Source organism: Eleginops maclovinus, chromosome 16 (assembly GCF_036324505.1).
Source record: "Eleginops maclovinus isolate JMC-PN-2008 ecotype Puerto Natales chromosome 16, JC_Emac_rtc_rv5, whole genome shotgun sequence".
Taxonomy (NCBI): domain Eukaryota; kingdom Metazoa; phylum Chordata; class Actinopteri; order Perciformes; family Eleginopidae; genus Eleginops; species Eleginops maclovinus.
Window position 1 is genome coordinate 5,030,911 of NC_086364.1, and position 26,167 is coordinate 5,057,077.

At 37.6% G+C, this 26,167-nt stretch overlaps 2 protein-coding genes across 4 annotated transcripts; both read left to right on the forward strand.

The window, feature by feature from the left end:
* Window positions 1-319: 319 nt before the first annotated feature.
* On the forward strand, window positions 320-7,540 carry nfatc2ip (nuclear factor of activated T cells 2 interacting protein). 2 transcript variants are annotated; one of them, XM_063903396.1, is made up of 9 exons: window positions 320-576; window positions 2,015-2,113; window positions 3,774-3,834; window positions 3,921-4,041; window positions 4,136-4,210; window positions 4,613-4,817; window positions 5,000-5,144; window positions 6,109-6,245; window positions 7,020-7,540. In XM_063903396.1, the coding sequence occupies exons 1-9, from the start codon at window positions 565-567 to the stop codon at window positions 7,179-7,181; spliced, it is 1,017 nt and encodes a 338-aa protein (XP_063759466.1). In that variant the 5' UTR covers window positions 320-564; the 3' UTR covers window positions 7,182-7,540. The 2 variants fall into 2 exon arrangements, with proteins under 2 accessions (XP_063759466.1, XP_063759465.1); XM_063903395.1 differs by lacking the exon at window positions 320-576 and adding an exon at window positions 1,385-1,494.
* A 381-nt stretch (window positions 7,541-7,921) lies between these two features.
* On the forward strand, window positions 7,922-23,023 carry spns1 (SPNS lysolipid transporter 1, lysophospholipid). 2 transcript variants are annotated; one of them, XM_063903393.1, is made up of 13 exons: window positions 7,922-8,239; window positions 12,056-12,271; window positions 12,878-12,943; window positions 13,865-14,001; window positions 14,646-14,797; window positions 16,015-16,081; window positions 16,158-16,294; window positions 18,247-18,399; window positions 19,116-19,305; window positions 19,394-19,459; window positions 19,725-19,823; window positions 21,514-21,682; window positions 22,095-23,023. In XM_063903393.1, exons 2-13 carry the CDS (start codon window positions 12,064-12,066, stop codon window positions 22,163-22,165), a joined length of 1,515 nt encoding a protein of 504 aa, XP_063759463.1. In that variant the 5' UTR covers window positions 7,922-8,239; window positions 12,056-12,063; the 3' UTR covers window positions 22,166-23,023. The 2 variants fall into 2 exon arrangements, with proteins under 2 accessions (XP_063759463.1, XP_063759464.1); XM_063903394.1 differs by having other exon boundaries at window positions 12,059-12,271.
* Window positions 23,024-26,167: the final 3,144 nt, after the last annotated feature.

Consider the following 26,167-nt stretch of genomic DNA (forward strand, 5'->3'; position numbering starts at 1 on the left):
AACTTCTTCTGGTCTCGCGGGGGCCGGATCCTGTTGGCCCCCTGTCGTCACATGGGCATATCTCCGTCTCCTCTATTGGCTGGAGCGAACGGAGTATCCATGACGTATTTGGCTACGTGGTCTACCGTAATAATTCTCTCATATTACCTTCGTTCACGTAATTAATCTAACATTCATTGGGATTGTTACATAATTAAACACACAATAATACATGATAATGTAGTGCCAAAGAGTGGTAGATGCTACTTGAGGCTAAAAACTATAACATCCGGTACTACCGGAAGTTCGCGCTCTTGGTCCGTCCGGAAACAGTGAATTATGCAATTTAAAGTTCCACTTCAATGTATTGAGTTATCCCTCAAAAGTCATTCAGATAGTATGCTAGATAACATCTACATCAAAATGAACATATTTTAGTGTGATTTAATTGTATTACGCACCCAAAAATCGCATCCCGCTCGGCGTGAACGCACCATTAATTTGCCCGCTGCCCGGCTTACCATAAACGACTCATTTATATCCCACGTTACGTAAAGGCAACAACAACGCGCGGAAAAAGCGAACATGACAGAAGTGGTGAGTCGAAATAACCAAGTGTAATGTTGCTGTTATTAAAGTCGCTTCTAGGGGAAAAGTAACTAGTCAGCTGTGAAGCAAAAGAAACAGATTAAAGTACATCCAAAGTACGCATTAGCATCAGTGTAGTTGCAGGTTAGCTAACCTTAATTGAAGAATAGTAGCGTTAGTTGTGTATAATGGGTCCTCTAGCTGCCTCCATGCTTTTTGGATTTACTTTTGTTTTATACAATAGTGAATATTAAACTACCAACGTACCCACTGTAACTTAACTTAATCCTGTGTGAATGGATTTTTGAAACTAGATATCAATAATATTCCCAAATCCCTTTTTTAAAAATCCTCGATTTAAGACTCAGCTGACAAAAGTACAATATTGAGATACTTGTACTTTGAGTATTTCCATTGTATGCACCTTTGTACTTCTACTCTACTACAATTCACAGGTAAATGGTGTACTTTTACTCAACTACATTTATTTAGTACCTTTTCATTTACTTTTAGGATCTGGATTAATGAGGGTAAATATAATCAGCCCTTAAATCAGACTTTAGTTCACCTGGAGTAAATCCAGCAGCTACCCTGCAGTATACAAAGCCATTAAAACTAGCTGCACCTTTACCAGCTCTGAGAACACTTTAATGATCAATAATTATAAAACATATCAGAGATATTATTCTGAAATTAGTATTTTTACTGGTACTTTAAGTATACACTCACTGGCCACCTTATTATGTTTTAGTTATGTGACTGTGGAGACCATTTGAGTACTGACAACTCAATGTCATGTTTAAGAAACCAGTTGAAGATGATGTGAGCTTTGTGACATCATGGCGTCTTATCCTGCCGAAAATAGGCATCTGAAGATGGGGACACTGTGGTCATAAAGGGATGGACAGGGTCAGCAACAATACTCAGGTAGGCTGTGGCGTTTAGACGATGCTCAATTGGTACTAAGGGATCCAAAGTATGCCAAGAAAATATCCCCACACCATTACACCTCAACCACCAGCGTAAACCGTTGCATGATGGATCCATGCTTTCATGTTGTTTACGCCATATCCTGACACTACCGTCCAAATGTCGCAGCAGAAATCAAGACTCATCAGGCCAGGCGACATTTTTCTAATCTTCTGTTATCCAATTTTGGTGAGCCGTGCGACTTTCATTTTCCTGTTCCTAGCTGACAGGAGTGGCACCGGTTCTGGTCTTCTGCTGCTGTAGCCCATCTAAAAAGTGTTCAGGTGTTGTGTGCTCAGAGATGTTCTTCTGCATACCTTGGTTTTAACAAGTGGTTATTTGAGTTGCTGTTGTCCTTTTATCATCTTAGACCAGTCTGGCCATTCTCCTCTGACCTCTTGCATGAGCAAGGCATTTTCGCCCAAAGGATCTCTGGATATTTTCCCTTTTTTCACCATTGTCTCTGTCTGCTTTCTAGGTGTCTGACGAGGAGCGGCAGGCTGTGAATCCTCCACCCAAACGCAGACGCATCCTTGACCCTTCAGCCATCATCTCTGTCCCTGTTTACTCGAACCAGGTACAGAAATATTTATATAACAGAGCCTGTGAATCACAAAAAACATACTGTACATAAACAGATATCTCCGGGGAAAAAAAACCAACCAACAAGAGAAACAGATCACACATTTACGTTAAAAATGGTAAAATGAAGAGGGAAAAATCCAATATTCTCTGATATTTACAATGCATCCGGAAAGTATTCATACCCCTTTCACTTTTTCCGTTATGGTACAGCCTTATTTCAAAATGGATTACAATTTTCCTCAACATTCTACACACAATACCCAATAACAACAAAGTGAAAAAAGCTTTTTTGCATATTTTTAAATGTATTAAAAATAACACACTCAAATGTCACATGTACATAAGTATTCACACCCTTCACTCAATACTTTGTTGAGGCACCTTTGGCAGCAATTACAGCCTCCAGTCTTCTTCAGTATGATGATACAAGCTTGGCACACCTATCTCTGGGCAGTTTCTCCCATTCTTCTTTGCAGATCGTCACAAGCTCCACCCGGTTGGATGGGGAGGCGTCGGTGCACAGCCATTTACCGATCTATCCAGAGATGTTCAATCGGGTTCAGGCCTTTTAGCATCATACTGAAGAAGACTGGAGGCTGTGATTGCTGCCAAATGTGCTTCAACAAAGTATTGAGTAAAGGGTGTGAATACTTATGTACATGTTTCATTCGAGTGTGTTATTTTTAATACATTTGCAATAATAAAATAAAATGCTTTTTTCACTTTGTCATTATGGGGTATTGTGTGTAGAATGTTGAGCGAAAAACATGAATTTAATCCATTTTGTAATAAGGCTTGTACCATAACATAATGTGGACAAAGGGAAGGGGTATGAATACTTTCCGGATGCACTGTAGGTGGTGAGTTTAGGACAAAAAACTCACAAATCGAAGAGAGAAAATGTTGAATATTCTCTAATATGAAAGCGGTACAAGTTACAAATTGACAAGAATACAACTCTGGCGAAAGTGATACATTTAGGAAAAGAAGCTCACAAATTGGTGTGCTGGAGTTGATCAAACCTTGAAAAATGAATTGATGAGGTTCATCAATAGAAAAAATATTGCAAACATTTTCTATACATTTTAAAAGAAGTTAGAGTTCTTCCAGAAAGCTTGAGGCCGTCACAAACCCTGAGTTCTCTCAAGTCCAGGTTAAAAACATTTATTTTTACTGCTGCTTACCCAGAAGTCATTTAACTTTTTTTATCATTACACTTCTTGGAGCATCATCTGTGTTTACAATGTTGATTTTTAAACTACTTTGTGTCTCTTTTATTAATGGTCTTATGAATCTGTTTTTCATTGTGCTTCTTTTCTTTGGTTTTCTCTCAACGATTGTGTTCTAATGTTGATGTAAAGCACTTTGAATTGTTTTTCTGTCTGAAAAACCTTTACTTTCCATTTTTGTAACGTAGTGATTAATTTAATCCAAAGATAGCTTGTCTTTAATTTTGGTAATTATTTTGTTTTCCTTCTTTTTTTAAACGTACAATGGTCCCTGGACGTAAAAGGCTTACTGCGTAATAATTTGTGATTATTATTTATTTTAAAATATATATATTTCTTTGTGACTTTATGAGATGTTTGATGTCCTAAAATACTTGCAAAAATAACTTTCTTTTAATAACCCAAGTTTCTCTTTTTAATCAGGTAAGCAAAGGTTTGCATCTGAAGCCAACACAAGCCATGTTCACTGAAAAGGAAACCCCAGGTAAATATTTGAACAAGAGTTAAACCCAGGGTCTGGAAAGTGTTAATCTGGTGGTAATCTGTAGATCCGTCTGTGTCTCTGGGCAGACAACAGGGCAGACGACAGTTTGTGGTTTGTAATTTCCTCTAAAGAAAGGACAAACACCATCAGCATCTGCAGCGACTCCGAGGAGGACGAAACAGAAGTGCTGCCGGAGAAAACAGCTCCGTAAGTAGTCAAACATGTTGGGACTGTAATAACTGTAATAAGACTAAAATCTTTAGAGATACATTTAACTTGTTCTCTTACCTTTTTATTCCAGAGCCATTGTTTGCTGCCCGTCTCCTCCAACGAGTCCGCAGCCGTTTCAGTCCAGACACACCAAGAAAATGATCAAGTGAGTCCCGGTCCTTCGCTACCTAATATGTAGCTCTACAAGCTGATATCTTTAGTCACCAACTAATTCAAATCAGAATTGTGTCTGATTTACTAAGTTAATTAAGGTTCAGAAATTACATGGCACATTAACATCGTTTTTTTCACATAAATTCGGCAGATATCTGAAATAATGAAAAATATTTATAAGTAGCACAGAGAGAACGTTTTATCTGCGGGACTTCCAGGTTGGGAACTTTTCTGCAAGTAAGCAGGGATGGAGAGGAATACAAATAACCCGGGGAATCGCAGATCTTGCTCTAAGATAGAATTGTGACATCTATAATAAATACAGCACAATTAATTGAACACAAGGCGGGTTGCACAAAATGAATAAAACCTTGTTTGTGTTTGTGGTCGTTAGCAAGGTCGACAGAAAGCTGCGGGCAGCCAAAACCTTCCATGAACCTGAGGACAAAAGACGGCATTACATCGAGGATGACGATGACGATGTCACCTGCACACACTCTAGTTCTGGCCCTCTGAATTCTCCGTACAGCTTGTCGTTGCGGGAGATCCCGCTCAAGATCCGCTGCATGACAGACGTACACAAGATCCCCGTGCTGTTGGTACGTGAGCTATAAGCTATATTCTTTTTTTTCTGCTTGTTATTTTTCTAAACATCTTTTATTATTTCATTTTATTTTATCAAATTCCAAAATAGAGCCGCTGTTACTAAATCATAGTAGGATATGAGCAGCACGTTAAGATGTTGACCGTTTTTTAACACAGGGTTTGTTTCTGTTTTCAGTCGACGCCTTTAAATGAGGTGCTAGGTCGGCTGTCCGTCATCCTAAATGTCCCTCTCACTCGCCTCATGCTACTGAAACAGGACGAGACGCTCCCAGAAAACGCCACCATCGGCGAACTCGGCCTCAGCATCGCTGACATCATTGGTGGGTCACACGACATCCCATTAATTATTTCTTTAGTAGCAAAATTGATGCCTAAAAATGACATTTTAAAAAAAGCGAAAGGAAATATATTAAACCTGAAATAATTAGATGTATTTATTTGTTTGAATTTTTCCCAGTTTTATTTGATCTGTTGTTTAATTTTCTTTATAGTTTTAATTTGTTTCTCTTTCTTTAACAGTATTATTCTTTAATAAGGCTCTCCTTTGACTCCATACACAGCAGCAGCCAGTAATACATTTACACTTCAAGGTCCAGCAGAGGCTTTCAGCAACATATTCTGTAAACCACTAGAGGCACCAAATCATTACCGTTGACACCACAGTGCTACACGATGTGGTGGTTTAGGGCCCCAACATAACAGACCAAAGCAGGAGCGGGGCCCACATTACTAAACACTGCTCCTGCTGGGAAATATCTTCAAATTTCATTTTTCTTTGTTTTCCTACATATTCAGGGTAAAAGAAACATTTTTTAAATGTATTTTACAGTATGTTCACTGTACATTTAAGTGTGAAAAGACCAAAATTAAAAGATGAAATATGTAACATTATGCTTATAGAATGATAGTAACACAAGCACACATTCACCTTTTTTATCTAAATAAACAAATAAATAATTAGATCCGAACATTGCTGTATATTCTCCAAGATTAACTCAATTTAACATTAGTGCAAAACTCACAATGCTGTCTGCAGAACCTAAAATCGACTTAAGTGAGTTTGTCATTAAATTGTAATTCAGTTAAAGATGTCAAGCATCCATGGAACGCATAATTACATAATTTGTATCTGTGTATATATGTCCCTCTGTGAGGGCACTAGAAAACAATAACAAGTTGGTAACAAAAAAAAGATTTGCACACATTAATTGCACATTGGTTTATGTAGCACATTGTTAAACTTTTGAACTGTTCACTAACTCTTCTCCTGTGTTTGCCGTGCAGAGTGTGTGGTGATGTCAGCGGAAGACAGCAGTGCCACAGGCAGCAGCAGCAGCAGCAGCAGCAGCAGCAGCAGCAGCATCACTCTGAGGCTGCAGAGCAAAGACAGAGACTCCTCTCAGGAGTTCTCTCTGCAAAGAGTGAATATAGCTTCTGTTCCTCCTCATCTTCTTCTCTCCAGCAACAGCTTTGTTATTGTTCAAGCAGCAGCTCATTATAATCAATGTTGGAAGAAGTACTCACATTTTGAACTTAAGTTAAAATAGCAATACTACTGTGCAAATATACTGTTTATGTAAAAGCCTGCATTACAACCTTCCACAAAGGTCTCCTATTATACTATATTTGAACAATATATTATCGGGCCATATCTATACAAAACATGCCTGTGAAGTGTTTTGCTCAAAATACCAAACACATCACCCATTGTAGCATGCCTCATACCCCTCTATTTCAGCCCTGTTACAAAAGTGCTGATTCTTCTTTAAGTAGAATAATGTTCACATCTAAATATACTTAAAGAACCAAACGCTATGTGCACATCATGCAGAATGATAAATATTTTGTTTTAAAATGATAATCACAAATGCCTTATTGGGTTCATCACTTAAGTATTACAGGTTTATTTAATTATTGTATATACTACTGGGTATCTCACCCTATGATAATATCATAATGTATGATTTGATTTGCAGTTGTATTATAATCCAAGTCTGCAAAGGATCTAGTAACTTAAGCTGTGAAATAAATGTAGTTGAGTAAAAAGTACAATATTTGCCACCAAAATGTAGTGGAGCAAAAGTATTAAGAAACAAATGAACAACACTCAATTACCTTGTGTTACTGTGTACTTGGAACAGAATCAGAATACTTTATTTTTCCCTGACTGAAATGTGTTTTTGTAAAATTTTCAGGATGCTCCACTGGGCTCCATCTTCTCCCAGTACCTATCCAAGATGCCCGCCCTCTCCAAGACGAAGGTGCGCTTCCACTTTGACGGCAGCAAAGTGATGGGCAGGCAGACGCCAGCACAGCTTGACATGGAGGACGGTGACTTCATCGAAGTTTGGACCTAGATGAATACATTCGCAATAACTATAGCATGCTGCAGTGCAGTGACCCTGCAATTAGTTTTACGTTTAATTTGAGCACTTCCTGTTCATCTCGTTCAACTTTTTTTAATGTGATTTTGATAACAAGCACAAAATCCGTTCTGTACCAGGGAGATGCTAATGTCAGGGTCGGTCTACAAAGATAATTCTACCCTGCACCAATATGTTATAATTTGTATTCAATGTAAAGCCACTGGTTTGGAAGTTCAGTTATAGTACGTTATCTGTAAAAGTCACTTTATTTGTAGATGTTATATAAGTTATATGTAAAAAATGTTTGGGAAACTGATGTTCATAAATAAGCCCCAATGTTGTTCTGATAATATCTACGTTTTTACTGTTGACTATTAAAATGTCATGTTCATTCATTTATAATGTCTTTATTTTTATTATTGCAATGGCAGCTTGTCACTTATAAATATAGCTAAGAAATATGCCTATAAAATAAATACAAAATGGCCATAAAATAAAATAGATAACTATGCCTCTGAAATAATAAATATGCCTATGATTTAAGTAAATTTGGATAGAAAATAAAACTCATAAATACTAATGGTTACAAAATAAATGAATAAGCCAATATTTAAATATGGCTATGAAATAAAAATGTACTAGTGAAATAATCGAAATTCCCTACCACGTAATGAATTAAAAATCATATGAAATCAACCCTGAAATGAATAAACAACACAGTGATGATGTTCATACACGTTTTCATCAAATTGATTAGATTAATCATGTCATTATTATTGTCACGTGACCACAAAGTCATGTGAACTGCGAAGCGGAAGTTTGGTCAGAGCCAACATGGCGGTGGTGCAGAATAGTCCTCTCTGAAATATCCTGAAGTTAACATTTTATATTTGAAATATTTTACCCGTAGAACTTGTTCTTAAGTAGCATTTGTAATTAAAGCAACAAAATGGAGTTTGAATAAAATTCACAGCTCGGTGTGACGAAGACATTATCTGTAGCGGCGGCAGCGAGAAGAAAGAAGCGAGAGCCCTTACTCATCTTCCCAGGTAAACAACACTAACAACTGGCTAACACGCTCACTGTGGACGGTCACTTGACCACAGTTAGCTGCATTTATCTGCATCAAATGAACAACAACTACAACACATAGTTGTTTATTGTTCTACTAGAATAAGACTTGAGGTTTGATAAACTTTGCTACGTACCTTTATCTTGTACTTGGCGAGACATTTCACGCCAGACTCCATTCAAAATATTGAGAATTTAGCGTCGCTTCAATTATCTGCCGTTTATTCTTCTTTAAAGGTTACTAATGATCATTTATTTATTGTAGGCATACTGTCCTACATGATTAACACCCGATGGAAATAGTGTCATTGTTATGTTTTTTCATTATATTATTTGAGCGACGTGTTTTCAACTATAATGAAGGCGATGCATTGTTTACTTACTGAACTGTCTCTGATATTGAGCGTTGTAGAAAATATGAATAGGTCATAAACAAGCGTTGGTTAAACCACCTGTTTTGTTGGCCGAATGCATCATTCATTGTAATCCGTTGCAAACTGAGGTACATAAAACAGTCAGAATTCTGAACTGAGTTTGCACTGTGGTTCATATTGTTTTAGAATCATCTTAAAGACGTGCCGAGTTTATCATTATACACCTTTAAACGCCCCATGAAATTGAATCACCACTCTTAAAGTTATGTTACGTTTTATCCAACGCAAAATAACTAAAAATGTCGCCATTCTGAATAGAGTTTGGAGTGGTGTCCAACAAGTAGGTTAGCTGTTGGTATATTTAGCAGTGGCTTATTGTTTACTCGTTCGCACACACCGCGTGAGTCTCTAAAGATGAAATTGGAACTTCCGACAAGAAATTGTTTGGATTTGTGAGATTAGTGATCCGATCATGTCTTGATAGTGATAACGCGCTGATCAATGAAATGCGCTTTCAAATGGAGCAAGGTCCGACACACCAGATTAACACTTGTTCAGTATCATTGTCTGCCCTTTTCCGTGTAATTAAGCTACATCTAAGATAACAAAAAAGGGCCTCCATTTTTACATCGTTTATATATCATTATGTAATGTGTCCTTATATAGATACAAGATGACAAAGACAACTCTGTAAAGCCAAACAAAAAAGGCTATCAAGATTGATTTGGGTTTAGAGTCTAGACCACCCGATTGATCATTTGATCCATAGGATGAGCCAAATCATCTTTAAAACGCATTGATTGTAGATTGTGATCCTTTCTTATAATTCAGAGTACTTATTCTGATACTAGTCTAAAAATATAAATAAATAAAGTAACTTCAACCTAGGATTGTAGTAAGAGTAAGAAATTGATAAAAAAAAAGATCTGCTTGTATATTAAAAGGGTTGGTTTTTCGTTTATTTCGTTTCAGTTGATATGAGGAATTTATAAGGGTGCATGAAATAAACGTATAGGTCTATGAAATAAATAAACATGCATATATTAAGAAAATAAATGATTAACTAAATGAAATAATTCCTGGCAAATAAATAAATGTGGCTATAATATAAATAAATACAGTTCTGAAATAAATAAATACAATGTGCTGTAATAAATATGCCTATGAAATAAATAAACATGATTTTAAAATTAACTAAATAAAATAAGCTTTAAAATACAGAAATAATTGCTGTAGCATATCCCTTTAAAAATCTAAATTTTGCTTGAATATAAATAGGTATTGCTTGAAAAAAAAAACATGTCCCAGCATCTGAAAGGAAGTAAAACAATTGTTCAAAGAGGAACAACCGGCTGCTATTTTGCATGGTGAATTTGGAACTATGCACATTTACGTGACCAGCAAATGTTTTAATGTGAAGGCACTGCACATGACGTTTGAAGAAAGTGTTCTGTTAGGTTGACGAAGCGTTTTCTCACAAGGACGCACAAATGATTCACCACATCAGCGAAAAAAAGTGTTTGTCATGAGCTCCTAGACATTGTGTTTAGTGATCACATGACTTTCTCTGGTCATGTCTTCCTCTTCTCCACCCTGTCCAGCTCAAGACATTTTATCAGCAGGCAGGGAAGTTGCCTTTTAAGGTTATCTGAGTTAGTTTTATTTAACATTATATTTAAATGTTATTTAGTGCATTTACTCAAGTACAGTTGCTTAGCTTAGCATATACACTGCAAACAGGAGGGAACTGTTAGCCTGGTTCTGAGCAAAGGTAACAAAAGCTTACTGATTATCATGCTAAATCGTTTTGATCTCAGTTTTTCCATTTTTAGATTAAATCATTCACTGTAAGGAATGAAACATGACCATCCCAGTCCAAGGGGATGTCTTGTAAATTGGCTTAGTTTAGTGAAACCTTACTCATGATGGCTCAACAGAGAAGCTCAACTCTCTCTTCCTTTGTCTGTCCTTTAATGTTCTTTAAGGAGAGTGATGGTTTTGTCTCAAAGTCAACAATTTAAAGTTAGTAGTTGATCATATTTTAAATTGTTTTGATGTAACAGACTTAAAATAGATTTTAGGGTTGGAGACCATTGTTAAAAAAAAGGTAATAATATAATCTATCTTCATTTTACGATTAGTTAAAGTTTGGTGCAACATGATTTTTTTCTTAGAAATAAAACCTGCTTTCAGCCGTAGTCTATTAAACCATAGGCAAGGCAAGTTTATTTATAAAGCACCTTTCAACACAAGGCAATTCAAAGTGCTTTACAAAGATGAAAGACATTAAGAGCGTTAAAAAAAAGTGTGCAGTATAAACACGTTACACAAAGGCATTTAAAAACAGTCCTTTAAGAGCAACGATAATGACATAAACACAACAGGTATAAAATACATGAATACAAGTTTAAAAAAAGACATTTATACAGTTATTTTCTTTTATTATTGAATGTATTTCTTCTTTATAATTAATGTTATTTATAACACAATATAGCTTATCACCCAACTATAAAATACCCCTATGCAGCAGTTTAAATCTGTCATATAAAAACCAAAGCGTCAAAGATCTATTATTGGACAGAATGGACAGACTAATAATCTATAATGAGAACCAATATTTGTTAAAGTAACTCAGAAAATGCTTTGTTTGAAATATGGAAATGTTCTGATGTGCTCTGCTTTACATCATATTAAGTGATTATCTTTGGATTTTGGACTTCCCTACAAATTGAGAAATTTGGGTGGACATTTTCAACCTTTAATTTAAAGGAAATCAAATTTAAAAAAGAGAAACAATCCTTAGTTAAAGTTTAAGTGTAAAGTGATACTCTTCTTCAACATGTTTTTTATCATATCAATTAAAGTCTGTTCCTATTTTCTAATGATTATTTTAGTGCATTTAATGGCATATTAAATCATTAATCTACCATTGTACTCATTCATTTTTTATTTCGGCCTCTCCTAACCTCATGACAAATGCAATATTTTTAAAATGTTCAACACAGCCCTTTCACTTGTAACCGAGTATTTCTGCAATGTGGTGGTACTGCTGCATATCTCTCCCTGAGGGATAGTAATGATTCACTTTACGGATCTAATTCTACACCATAAAGAAACATTCAGTCTACTTTGGTTTAATGTTGTGAGGCAATAGAACACCAACACTCCCTACGGAGAAGAGGAAGAAAACTTTTCATATTGTTGGTCATGTGAGTGTTTAGTGTCACTTGCAGTCCCACATGATCAGTAAACTGGATTTTCCAGTGCAGCTGCTGCCACTGTTTTTCATTCTTATTGCTTTGCCCTCATTTATGTTATTTCTTTCTCTTTCCACTTGACTTCTGTGATAATTCTCTTGTATCTTTTTATATCATGGCAGTCCCATGACTCTACTTACCGTCTCTATTGACCCCTCTTCAGCAGCGGCCATGTCTCTGGGCGAGTCGGCGTCGGACGCGGTGCCGTTCTTCTCCGATGAGAGCGAGGCAGAGGGTCCTGATGAGCAGGGTGGGGGGGCTCCACGGCCGCAGGAGGAGGAGGAGGCGAGCGGCGTGTCGAAGGTCCGAGCTCTGCTGACCGTCTTCATCCTCTGCTACATCAACCTGCTCAACTACATGGACCGCTTCACTGTGGCAGGTACAGATTGGTGCCTGCATTCACTGGCTTTCATTCTGAAGCATTCCATATTAAAGAGGATTTCTCCCAAAGGCAACATCTGGTTTTGACACCGATCAATTATTATAAAATAAATAAATATTTTATATCAGTTATTATATTTTTGTGTTATAATTGTACTTATTTTTTTCCTCAGTTTACTATTTTATCAAGTTCAGGAAATGAAAAATCAACGACATTTCATTACCACAAATAACAGAATAACGAGTCATTTGGGTCTGAATATAGCAGCAATATACATTTCATAAAAAAAGGCTCAAATTAAATCAAAGTATTTATTAAAAAGGTATTTATTTTTGAAAAATACATTATTTGAATACAAAATATAAACAAAATATACACTTGTTATTTTTTCCTTAGTCTTTAAAAATAAATAAATTCAGTAAAGTTGAATTTATTCAAAAAGCATCCATTTCAAAAAAAGTCTTTTTCTAATTTCAAGTAAATTATATAATCTCGTCTTTAAATATTTAGTTGTCGTCTTTAAAGTGTTGGTGGTTCATTGTCTGTCCTGAAAAGTAAAATGAAAGCCTCTGTGTGTGTGTGTGTGTCCCCCCCCCCCCCCAGGTGTTCTCCCCGACATCGAACAGTATTTTCAGATTAATGATGAGAAGTCCGGCCTCCTCCAAACAGGTGAGAAGAACTAGACTATATATACACATTAGCTAATAGATCTAGTTTATAATCTGGTTTATTTATTATTATATTCATAATCATACACTTTTTTTAAATATATAAAAATAAGGCGTTAACAAGAAATGTGGAAATATGAAGAGAAAGAATTAATCGTACGATTTCCCAGGAAAAGTCAAGGTAAGAAGAACTAGCTAATTCAGCAATCCCAGAAGGTGTTTAAATCTAATCACTGCAACAACATGCAGCAAAGCTTTCGGAATATTTTATTAAGATACAATATATAATAATAAATACACAATAATTACTTTGTAACATATACTGTTCCTTTTCATTTAGAGGGAAAATTGCACTTTCGACACCACTACTTGTTTTAGAAATGTTGTCACTTTGAAGATAAATAAAACAAAATATAATCAACAATTATTTATCAGTAACTTTGATCCAGCGATGTGATATATGATTTTGCATTATGATTACTTTAACTCTTTTTGTTTTAAGTAGGTTTTGACGCTGATACTTTTGTTCTTTTACTTCACTGTTTTTATCATAAAAAATGCCTACATTTGTTTTTCATTTTGTAATTTGAGAAACTTAGCAATGTTTGTGTACTTTGTACCACTGACATAATAAGTAGCGTAGACATCATTTAAATACCTCATGGTTTTGATGTAAAAAAAGGAAGCGGTAACTACGAGTGTCAAATAAACGTAGTGCAGTGAAAAATAGAAAAGGCCTCTGACATGTATTAAATCAGAAGTATTGAGTGGTAAAGTAAAGTAAAAGTACTTCAAATGACACTTAATACATTACTACAGTAAGTGTGTTTTTGCAGCAGAATATTGTAGCCATTTATGAGTTTCAGCCCCTGACTCTGTGTTGTTTATTAAGATCCGTTCTGAGTGTTGCTGCTTGTTCCAGTTTTTATCTGCAGCTACATGTTCCTGGCTCCGGTGTTCGGTTACCTGGGCGACAGGTACAACAGGAAGTACATCATGAGCATTGGCATCTTGTTCTGGTCCATGGTGACTCTTGCCAGCTCCTTCACCCCTAAAGAGGTGAGTCACGTCAGCATTTCACAAATTCCTCCATTTTTTTCACAGTCTTTATTGCCATATGCACAAGGACCCAGGGAGTTGTTCTCAAGGAAAATCTAAAATGCCAGACCCCTTCAACACCGCAGCATCTGGTATACTGAAATACAATTGTGCTTAAAGGTTTAAGGAATACGCAGGAATAAGAAGGAACAAAAGAATGGCTTCAAAGAACAGCAGGAAACAGAACTTCAAAATAGAGGCTCGGTTTCTGAATTGTTCTGTTCTTCAAAAGTCCGGAATTTATCGAATTAATTTTTTTTAAATGTTTATCTTACTTAGTATTTTGCTTCAATACATAAAGCTTTAAATAAATACTATTAGACAAATATATAAAGATAAAAAAATAAGTAAAAAGTAATAAATACTGTTTTAAATAAATATAATTCAAAATAAATTATTAAAATTAATAAACAATGAATTGATGAACACATATTTATTCTTTGTACATCGATAGACATTCAAAGCTTTTTTTTTTAAACCCAATGTTTTTTTTTAAAAAAGCCACCTGATAATCCCTAAATAGACATCCGAACTGTTTTTTTTACTAACATTACATTTTTTTAAATCCAAAACTAATTCCTTCCCCTATTCTTGTGGCCCTGCAGCATTTCTGGGCCCTGCTGCTGACCCGGGGCCTGGTCGGCGTCGGAGAGGCCAGTTACTCCACCATCGCTCCCACCATCATCGCTGACCTCTACGTGAAGGGAAAGAGGACAAACATGCTCTCCATCTTCTACTTCGCAATCCCTGTTGGCAGGTGGGTTTACTGGACTGGAATATATTTTTATGCTCATTTATTTTGTAAACCCAAGAACCATTCAGGAACTAGGGTTGCTAAAATAATGGATTTATCAGCTTCATAATAGTAACTCACAGGAACAACCAGTGTCAGTACATTGTGTATTCAAGATGCTGGAATCAAAAATAGTTGACAAATAATGTAATTGTTTATTAGTTATTGATTCATCTCACAGGGAGTGTTCTGACTTCTTTTCCTTGTTTTTTTACTTTTGGAATTTTCCATTATTTTTTTACATGTATAGGTAATGCCTAAGAGAAAAGAAAAGAAAATATATGAAGTACAACAATTATAAGACACCACCCCTTCTTTTAGACAGGGCCATGGTAAAGCATTAATGTCAAAACAACATATTCAACTACACATGCCTACGCAAATGCATGTTTGTAGTATCAGGGCGCTAACGTCACTTCTGGACAAAATTACGGTCCCGCCCACTTTCCGGTGACGAAAGTGAATCGGAGCAAAGCGGAAAATAATAGTTTCTTCTTTTCTTAAAGCTGTTGAGCCATATATTGCACCTCAATGGGATTGAAACTCCCTCTGGATGGAACCCAGGGATTTTAGCCTTTGCCGAGCATTAACATGCTCAAAAACCTATAGAACACTACAGGAAAGGGAAACCCCCAAAAGCATAAAATATGGGTTTTTTCTTTTGAGGTTGAACACATTTTTTTCAGACGTCATGCTCAACAAGAGTTCTTTTAGCCATATAGATATATAGGGAGAGAGTCGGCACTCCATTTCCATAGTGAAGCAACACATGAAAGATCAGCAGTCATGGTTAGTTTGATAGTCAACTCTGTTCATGGTTCATGTCACCCAAAACTACATCAGCCTTGGTCATCTGGATTTCATTGTCGGCCCATATTATTCAACAAAATTCCCAAGTATATTTCAAAAGTTTGCTTAAAAACATCTCTGTATTTTAAAGTATTATTGAACTGTGACTGTTGGTGTGTACAACTGATTGTATTGTATTACTCCATACTGAATTGTGAATTGCAGGAAATGATGAGCAGTTTGTTTTGTATTATGTACGTTTGACTGTGTATGCAGACCCCTGGAAGAATAGGGAATGCTCATGCTTGTGCTAATGGGGATCCTAACAAAGAATAAGACATGTGGCCTGATAAGTGTTCTGACCCTCTTGTCCATATCTTCCTTCCTGTCAGCGGGCTGGGATACATCGTGGGGTCGCAGGTTGGAAACGTAGCGCATGACTGGCACTGGGCTCTGCGGGTGAGTCTCTCTCTCTTCCCCCTGATGATATCTGACTGTGTTGTTGGTGCTCCTCTCACAATGTTTCCTCTCTCAGGTGACCCCGGGGCTAGGTCTGATTGCTGTGGTGCTACTGCTGCTCGTGGTGCAGGAGCCCAAAAGAGGAGCCATCGAAGCCCGACATGACATGCACCACACCAGCTGGCTGACCGACGTCAAGGTGCTCAGCAAGAAGTACGTTCAACATCTCGCACTTATGAGAACAATAAAGGACAGAACATTAATTTCTTTACCCCGAAAAATAATGTTTTTAAAAGTTGAATCTCTGTGTTTCCAATTCTCGTTAACGTTTGCTTCGGATTTGCCAAAATCACTCTCTTGGACTAAAGAAGGAATTGATTAGAAGTTAGTGAACAAGAGTAAAAGGTCACTGTGACCTCATAAAATATATGTTTACCTAGAAATCCTGACGATTATAACAACATCTGGATTTTAAACATAATAATTAGGCTCCAAATGCTTTTGTAATATTCAAACAATCCCATTTAAGGATTTCAGGGTTTTGTCTAAACCGGGTAGCAGTGGCGCTGCGCCCTCTTACTGTCGGCTTCGGCCCTCAGACCAAAAGGCACATTTTAAAATGTTAAAGTGATGCCAGAAAACAATATTTCCGTTCGTCAAAAATAATGAGTCCAGGAATATGAAAATGGTGTCTAATAGAGCGTCAGCAGAGACTGCTTTGTTTTTACGGAGAATAAATAGGGGACGGATGTCCGGTGGGTCTGCCGGTGGACGAGGGGCAGGCTTACACTGAAACTGAGATTTCTGAATTAGATCAATTATTTTACTCTCCTTTCTTCTGTAGAGGAAATAAAGAACCGTTATTGGGATGTATTTGTTGTTTTGAGGTGCAATATATGACTCAGCAGCTTGAACTATTTTTTTCCGCTTCGCTGTGAGCCGTAATTTTGACCAGCAGTGACGTTAGCACCCTGATACTTCACTATATGTTTGTAGAATATATTTCCGGCATTTGAATGTCATTTCCAATCAAAAAAAATATAGTAAAGTTGGCGGGATGTAGCAACCTCTGTCTGACTCGCTTTCATAAATGATTTGCTGGGATACAAAAATATGCAGTAAAATGTGTAATTTCATGAAAAAATGAAACTTATTCCCACCTGCACAGAACAACTGTGTCATAATCACAGCTATCGGAAAATGTGCTTTGTGGTCAACAAGAAAAACTGCCACCCTCCCTTTCACTCACACCTCACCGATTGGAACGGGATTATTTTCACTGTGAGTTCATTCTTTGAAATTGCAACAATGTAGATATCATGATGTAGTCCTCCAGAGTCTGGACCTTCAAAGTGCTTACATTTCAGACAAACTTAACAAGCAGTGTGACCCCCTGTATGAGTTTCTTTTGTCTCGCAAACAACACGCTGATAAACCGAGAGCAGCCTGATCCAATAAATCCTCCTTCAGGAAGTTATAATGGAATATTTTAGGATTGATTTGAAGAGCTGATAATTCCCATCTTATTTTGGAGGATGTAGTTTGTGGTGCTGTTAACTTTGACTATTTCAATACGCTAAACTCTTCTTCATAAAGCTCATTGTACACGACTCACTCATCACAAGGATATTGCAGCCTGTGTTTGAACATGCAGGAGGATAACTGTAGGAATAAAAGAGAAGTGAATCCACACACTTTTGGAAATGAGCCCTTGCAGCTCTTTCTGTAAACCGTCACGTCTGAGTCAAAGGGATCTTTGACAAAATGTGTTAAAAGGATATATTTTCCATGTATTCCCAATAAGACTTACACTGGAAGGGTTGTCGCAGGGAGGAGGTGCTGCCGTACTGATATTTATTGCTCATTGCTGACATTTCAGTTTTAGCTGACTGTTTTTTTGTTGTCTTCTGTCTGTGGGATTTAGTTTGCCCTGTTGTTAAGCAGTATTTACATTGGTACTATCTATTTTTGTATTAAGTGAATTTTTTTTTTGACCCACTTGTGATACATGCTTTGTTAAAATGACTGCTGTTGAAAAAAAAAAGAAAAAAATGTAACCTACTTTCCAAATGATCCTGTTGGTCAGTAAGAAGTGTGTTCTGTGTGTTGGCTGTGTAATAAATAGTCTCTGAGTGTTCGTTGTTAACCCATGTCTCTCTGTGCAGCCGCAGCTTCGTGCTGTCCACCTTTGGCTTCACGGCCGTGGCGTTTGTCACCGGCTCCCTGGCCCTGTGGGCCCCGACCTTCCTCTTCAGAGCCGCTGTGTTCAACGGGGAGAGGCCGCCCTGTGTGGAGGGAAACTGCGCCTCCACAGAAAGGTGAACAAAAACACATGTGGATTATCTGCTCCAAGAATTTAGCCCTGACCCCTCACTAGGGGCTTGTTTAGCTTATCATCATTTCAGCTGTGTTAATGCATATGGCAGGATGACCCTCAGCTGCTTTAATAAATGTAAAATAAAACAAGGTGTGTATCCAAAATATAGAAATGTTCCCATAGAAACGCATTAAAAGCACAATCTTATACTCTGGACAGTGGAAATGTGTAATCAAACAAAAAAAAGGTTTAAAATCAATATATATTTGTGGTTTTAATCCAGACAGGATTTGGTTGAAAGCTTTAACGCTGTGAAAGTAAGAAATGTTATTTATATTTATATATTTTTTTTTATATATATATATCAAATATATATAAAATATATAAAAAAAAATATATATAAATATATTTTTTAATTAAAATATTCTTTATTTAATAATTGACATATCCTTAACTGTGAAAAAATAAATAATCCCCCACGCTACCCATAACGCATTTTAAAAGGGTAACATTTTGAAAATAAAAGAATGTTTTGTAGTTATGATCAGGACAAAAGTTGATAAAAAAAATCAGTCAAAGGGAGAAATGATATCAATGTGTTTAGTTGCAGCCATCTTTATCCTCTGTATACGTCAGCGCTCATTTCTTAAAGTAAGACTCCATCTTCCCTGCTGCTCTCTCATGCACCTGACTCTCTGACTGTTTCTCTTCCAACAGTTTGATCTTTGGCACCATCACTGTGGTTACGGGGTTGCTGGGCGTGGCAAGCGGCGTGATGATAAGCAGGAAGCTGCGCACGAGGACACCCCGTGCCGACCCGCTGGTCTGCGCCGCTGGCCTGCTCCTTTCCGCTCCCTTCCTCTACCTCGCCATCGTCTTCGCTCAGGCCAGCACCGTCGCCACATACGTGAGTTCCAAACTCAGTCCTTCTCTGACGGATAAAAGTCTGATGAGGAAAAGTAATAATAATAATACGTCTCCTGTTTGTCCCTCAGATCTTCATCTTCCTCGGAGAGACCTTCCTGTCCATGAACTGGGCCATCGTGGCTGACATCCTGCTGGTGAGGAACCTGAGCAGGGTCTCAAAATGTGCCGTTTGGGTCCTTGAATATAAAGGAATTGGGACTGGAAAGTTATTGAATTTGTATTTGAAAGTGTGGGAACCCTGTGTTAAACTTCAACTAACTTGAATGGTCTGAGATGGAAAGCCAAAGATCACAATTTATGTTCATTTGAAACAAAAATGTAACGGGTTATTGGCAATTGTAGAAAGATATTTATTTGAAAGCCTCGAATAAACCTTTGCTCTCTCTCTCTGTCCGTCAGTACGTGGTGGTTCCGACGCGGCGCTCCACAGCTGAGGCTTTGCAGATCGTCATCTCTCATCTGCTGGGAGATGCCGGGAGTCCCTACCTCATCGGAGTGGTGGGTCCTCACACACACACACACACACACACACACACACACACACACACACACACACACACACACACACACACACACACACACACACACACACACACACACAAGGTCTAACGATAAAGAAATACATTTATTCCTTCCTTCATTGTAAATATTGCCTTGCAGTTTTTTGGGGCAGAAATGGAACAAAAAATACCCAAATAATTATTGATAATAATAGATCTGAACTTAAGATGCACCATCTCATTTTCCTCAGGCACATTTATACATGATAGATGTATAAATAATAGTTATTTTAATATTTATAAATAAAGCAATCCAAACTATGCAACATTAACCATATAACGTCTGAGTGAAATGAATAATAAATGAAATGATGTCATTATTATGACTACAATATTATGATTCTTTTATTATAAAAATAATAATAGACTGGACTACTGTAACGGTGTCTTTACAGCTCTCACTGAGAAATCCATTAGAAAGCGGCAGCTGATTCAGAACGCTGCGGCTCGAGTCTTCACTAACACTAAGAGAGTGGATCACGTCAGTCCAGTTCTGAGGTCTTTACACTGAGAGAGTGGATCACATCAGTCCAGTTCTGAGGTCTTTACACTGAGAGTGGATCACATCACTCCAGTTCTGAGGTCTTTACACTGAGAGAGTGGATCACATCAGTCCAGTTCTGAGGTCTTTACACTGAGAGAGTGGATCACATCAGTCCAGTTCTGAGGTCTTTACACTGAGAGAGTGGATCACATCAGTCCAGTTCTGAGGTCTTTACACTGAGAGAGTGGATCACATCAGTCCAGTTCTGAGGTCTTTACACTGAGAGAGTGGATCACATCAGTCCAGTTCTGAGGTCTTTACACTGAGAGAGTGGATCACATCAGTCCAGTTCTGAAGTCTTTACACTGAGAGAGTGGATCACATCACTCCAGTTCGGAAGTCTTTACACTGGCTTCCTCTCTGTCAGAGAACTGATTTCAAAGTTCTGCTGCTGGTTTATAAAGCATTGAATGGTTTAGGCCCAAAATACATTTGTGATCTGCTGCTACATTATGAACCATCCAGAACTCTCAGGTCTTCTGGGACGGGTCAACTTTCTGTCCCCAGACTTAGAACTAAACAAGGAGAAGCAGCGTTCAGTGATTATTCTCCACATATCTGGAACAAACTCCCAGAACCCTGCAGGGCCGCTGCTACTCTTACTACTTTTAAATCCAGGCTGAAAACATTTCTTTCTGCCGCTGCTTTTAATTGAACTGTTCTGATCTAACATTGCACTGTGACTTTTATTCATGTACATTATACCTGTTGTGTTTCTGCTGCACTACTTCTAAAAGCTCTTAATGTCTTTCATTATTGTAAAGCACTTTGAATTGCCTTGTGTTGAAAGGTGCTATACAAATAAACTTACCCTGCCTATAATGTGAGTCTCTCTAAACTCTTTTAACTGTGTGTGTGTGTGTGTGTGTGTGTGTGTGTGTGTGTGTGTGTGTGTGTGTGTGTGTGTGTGTGTGTGTGTGTGTGTGTGTGTGTGTGTGTGTGTGTGTGTGTGTGTGTGTGTGTGTGTGTGTGTGTGTGTGTGTGTGTGTGTGTGTGTGTGTGTGTGTGTGTGTGTGTGTGTGTGTGTGTGTGTGTGTGTGTGTGTGTGTGTGTGTGTGTGTGTGTGTGTGTGTGTGTGTGTCAGGTGTCGGACTCCCTGAGGAAGACGGACTCCTTCCTGTGGCAGTTCCGCTCCCTGCAGCTCTCCCTGCTGCTCTGCTCCTTCATAGCCGTGATCGGCGGAGGCTTCTTCCTCTGCACCGCGCTCTTCATTGAGCATGACCGCAACCGTGCCGAGAACTACGTCCCCACAGGTGAGACCTGCAGGAAGTGAGTGACGTGCAGGTGAAGCCACATATCTGTGTGTGTCGGAGAGGAACTCCCTCTGGATGGAACACAGGGATTTTAGCCTTTGCAGACCATTTACATGCACTAAAACCTTTTTAACACTACAGGAGAGGGTAAACCCCAAAAAGCATAATAGGGCCCCTTTTTAAAGATTTCTGTAAAGAAACAACCAAAGTAAAGTGATTTAAAAGTTATTAGAGAAGAAGAGGGAAACTGTATTTGAGTAAAACTCCACCCTCTGCTTATTGTTGACCAAAGCGATATTATACATGTTGAAATGTTTTAGACAAAATCATTCAGATTTTAAGATGACTTTCAGTGGTGCAACAGAATAAATAATAATAAATAAATCCAATTTTTTTATTTCTGTGTTCCCAGATGACGAGCCGATCGTCGTGCCGAAGAGCGGCCGCTCCACCAGAGTCCCAGTATCTAGCGTGCTGATCTGAAAACAGATTTTATTATTAGGTATTTAATATTTTTTAGGACCGATCGAACTATCTGCCATGCAGAATAGCTTATGGACATGTTTATATTTTAATTCTGAACTTTTTTAAAATATAATTTACCGTGCCCGGGAACATCAGAACTTTTTATTTTTGGATGAAGCTTGTTGGAAATGTTTCAGAGCGGCATGACACTGAAAGACTCTCCTAGGAGCAGTTGCGCATCTTTGAACTGTAATTATTATTTTGTACCTTCAGCAGCTGGTCTGGGATCAGCTGGAGATCCAGAAAACACAAAGACAATATTCATATTCTCTGTATCCAAAAAACTGAAAGCATTGTGAACCCTGGGGTTATTTTGTATCCAGAAGACGCTTTATTAATCTATTCATAACCAAGTATTTGTATCTCGTTTTAATTATAACACTAGCAAAACTATAAAACCTTTTTTATCCATCTGTTTTTCAATGTCAACCCTGGTTTTACTTTAAAATGTGTCCGATGATAAAGGGAGTTTTAAGAGCGGGGACATTTTAGTTCTACTTTGGTTTACCTCGCAGCTAAGATAACGAAGGAAAACATTTTTCCCACAGTTTGTGTCCGCAGGTAGAGCACACGCTGCGGAACCCCTTGTTTTATTTACATGTTAAATTCATGTTTGCAAGCAAAGTTTGTACTTGCGCTCAAATTATTTTAGCAAACCTTTTTGTGAAATATTAAACAGGAATGAACTTGTCAAATGTCTGTGTGTGTTTGCACTTGATGGAACGTTTCATTTTCGTCTGGGTCAGCGTTCTTATGATACAAGATGATAACACATGTTTATGCAGCTGTATTTATAATTAAAAATCTAAAATCAGACCTGTGAGTATTTCATTTAAATGTTATATTAAAGTCAAAGTTGGATTTTATAACATTTATTCCTTCAGCAAATAAAAGAACAAAAAAGAAAAATACTAACAAATTGACAATACCATCATAAGAAGTTGAAAGACATTACCACTAATAATTGGTCATCAATGATACAAATAATAAGTAAATGTATAGCTAAAAAGGATAATTCAATGAATTCAAATGTTAGCCAGATAAAGTTAGGTAAAAATCCCTTGCATTTCGAAATTATGGTAGATAACGAGAAAAATGAAATGTAAATAAAATGGTTCTAAAATGTAAAACTTTACAGAAGAGGAGAGGCTTAAGATCACATTTCTTAAAATGTATTTGATAAAGGCCTGCTAATCTTAATAGCAAACAAACAAACCATTAAAGTATTTATAAAGTATATATATCTTTATTAACATGAACATATACATGATGACTGGTAATGCATTAAGGAGAGGTTTAATGGCATTACAAGAAAGTGAAATCATTTTTTAAATATTGTATTTATTGGTTTGTCCCACAAGTCATTATTTCCACATTAGTGATGGTTATCAACAATCTCATTGTTTACATATTTTGTCCACTCCAGGTAGGGAATGAAGCCTTACCCCAAGTGAAGGAGTTCAAGTATCTCGGGGTCTTGTTCTCGAGTGGGGGAACAATGGAGCGTGAGATGGGCTGGAGAATCGGAGCAGCGGGAGCGGTACTGCAGTCGCTTTACCGCACCGTTGTGACGAATAGAGAGCTGAGCCAGAAGGCAAAGCTCTCTGTCTACCGGGCCATCTTCGTTCCTACCCTCACCTATGGTCATGAAGGATGGGTCATGACCGAAAGAACGGGATTGCGGATACAAGCGGCCCAAATGGGATTTCTCCGCAGGGTGGCTGGCATCTCCCTTAGGGATAAGGTGAGAAGTTCAGTCATCCGGGAGGGACTCGGAGTAGAACCGCTGCTCCTTCACGTTGAAAGGAGCCAGTTGAGGTGGTTCGGGCATCTAGTGAGGATGCCACCTGGGCGCCTCCCTCGGGAGGCGTTCCAGGCACGTCCACACAGTAAAATCAGTAGTGTTAATTTAACACTTAAAGAGTCGATTTTAACACTGAGTCAGTGAACATATGGTCCTAATCTACAGAGTGTTAAAGTTACACTGCATATAGTCAATCCAACACTGGTAGGAGTTAATATTTTACACTACACTAGACTACACTGAAAAGTGTTAATCAAGGTTGACACTATGAGGGAAATAACACACATAGTGTCGTTTATATTTGACACTAAGAGTTAAGTGTTAGTCAGAATTTACTCATGATTAATTTACTCTTGGTGAGTGTTCAAACTATTTAACACTTAGTGTTGATTAAGAAATGACTCCCGACAGTGTTGACTCCTTTCAGTGTTAAAAAGTCATTTGTATGTATGTAGTATTTTTAAGATACAAGTAAAAGTTACATTTGTTGCAGTGTGAAAAAAAATGCAAATGCCATTATATCCATGTTTTAATACACATTTATTAAAACAATAACCCACAAGGTTATAACATTTTCTATACAACTTCAGTTGTAAATGGAAAAAATCTGGGTAGTAGTATGGTACCAGATGATGCCAAAAATGTCAACAGATTTCATTCATACATATTTTGAGAAAGGATGTCAAAACATGTAAACATTAAACTTGTCAATACTGCATTGGATGGCAATATGGAACTACAAAAAGGGAGGAATCGTCTGGTCCATATGCCATTTGAACATCCATTGGTTTAAAATACAACAATTCTTGAACATCCAACACCTTAAGTTCCTGGAGTGGCTTCAACAAAATGTTAAATGCATGATAATGTTCATCAAAACAAATTGTTTCTACACCTGTGCCAGTAAGTATTATTTGCTCATCTTTCACAATAATAGTCCTGATCTTGCAAAATACAGGCATCTCATCAACTACCTCAACACATAGTATTAAGCCAGGACGATATTCAGTGCCATGGTGCTTTACCCACTTCACAGATAGTACATTTGTAGATAATGCAACGTTTAGTTTGGCAGCAATCTCAGGACCATCTTTCAATTCTCCCAACTGCACCATATTTCCTGGACCAATAGTTAATCTGCATTGGCTAAAAGATTCCCAATACAAGGCCATGTATCTTTGGTGCTTTTTTGCCAAAGTCTTTGTGATATTTTTAAAACTCTTCAGTTGGGACTTGAAAAAGTTATGCTTTGCCTCATAACGCATACACCACGTGTGAAGAATTGGTCCAATATTTCTTATACATCGCGGATAATGCAACATAAAATGATGTTTAGGCAAGAGATTTTTAGCAGGAAACAGCTGCTTAAAAAGCTGATGATGCTCAACAATTGTGTGTTTTAGATAGATGGTCATACCATCCGTTATCACGGGAGAAAACACAATATTCACAATCTGTAGAAGTAGCAATAAAAGATGCCAATGCTTATTATCTCTCGGCACCAGATCTCCAAATATCAGTGTCATGTTACGCAACAGGCACCAGGACTGTATGGCATTTAAACCCAAATCGTTACTTCCATCCAATATCTTAACAGCAGGAGGACGATTTCTTCTCTCAGTATAGCCATAGTTCAATGACTGTTTTCTGCCCGCCAGTTCTTTGGCAGCCAAGAAGTTATCCTGCACATACCGTACTCCAAAAGAAGTTTCACCTCAAACTGTGCAACTCCTTCTAAAATGTCATGCATGATATCGACAGCAAAGTTATCCACTGTCTTGAAATACTGTAGGGTGTTTAACAAACAAGCACGCTTTACACCATAAACATGAGTTAGTCGTGGGTTTGTTTGTATAGTATGGCAATGTTCTGCATGCATGTTTTTTGTTCTCAATATCACACTTTCTTCATCCTCACAGAACACAGTTTGAAAATCACACTTCTCTATGACACAAAAACGACAGCAATTCCGAGCACTGAACGATTCCACAAACCCAAACAGTCCATGTATACCAAGATTATCCCCAGTGACCTGCACAATACTGCCACGAACAGGATTTTTGAACATGGGAACTTTAATCCCATCAGTTTCAAGCAATTTCAGGTCATTAACGACTGGCTCAAGTATTTTGTCAAATCCGTACGTTTTTATGTCT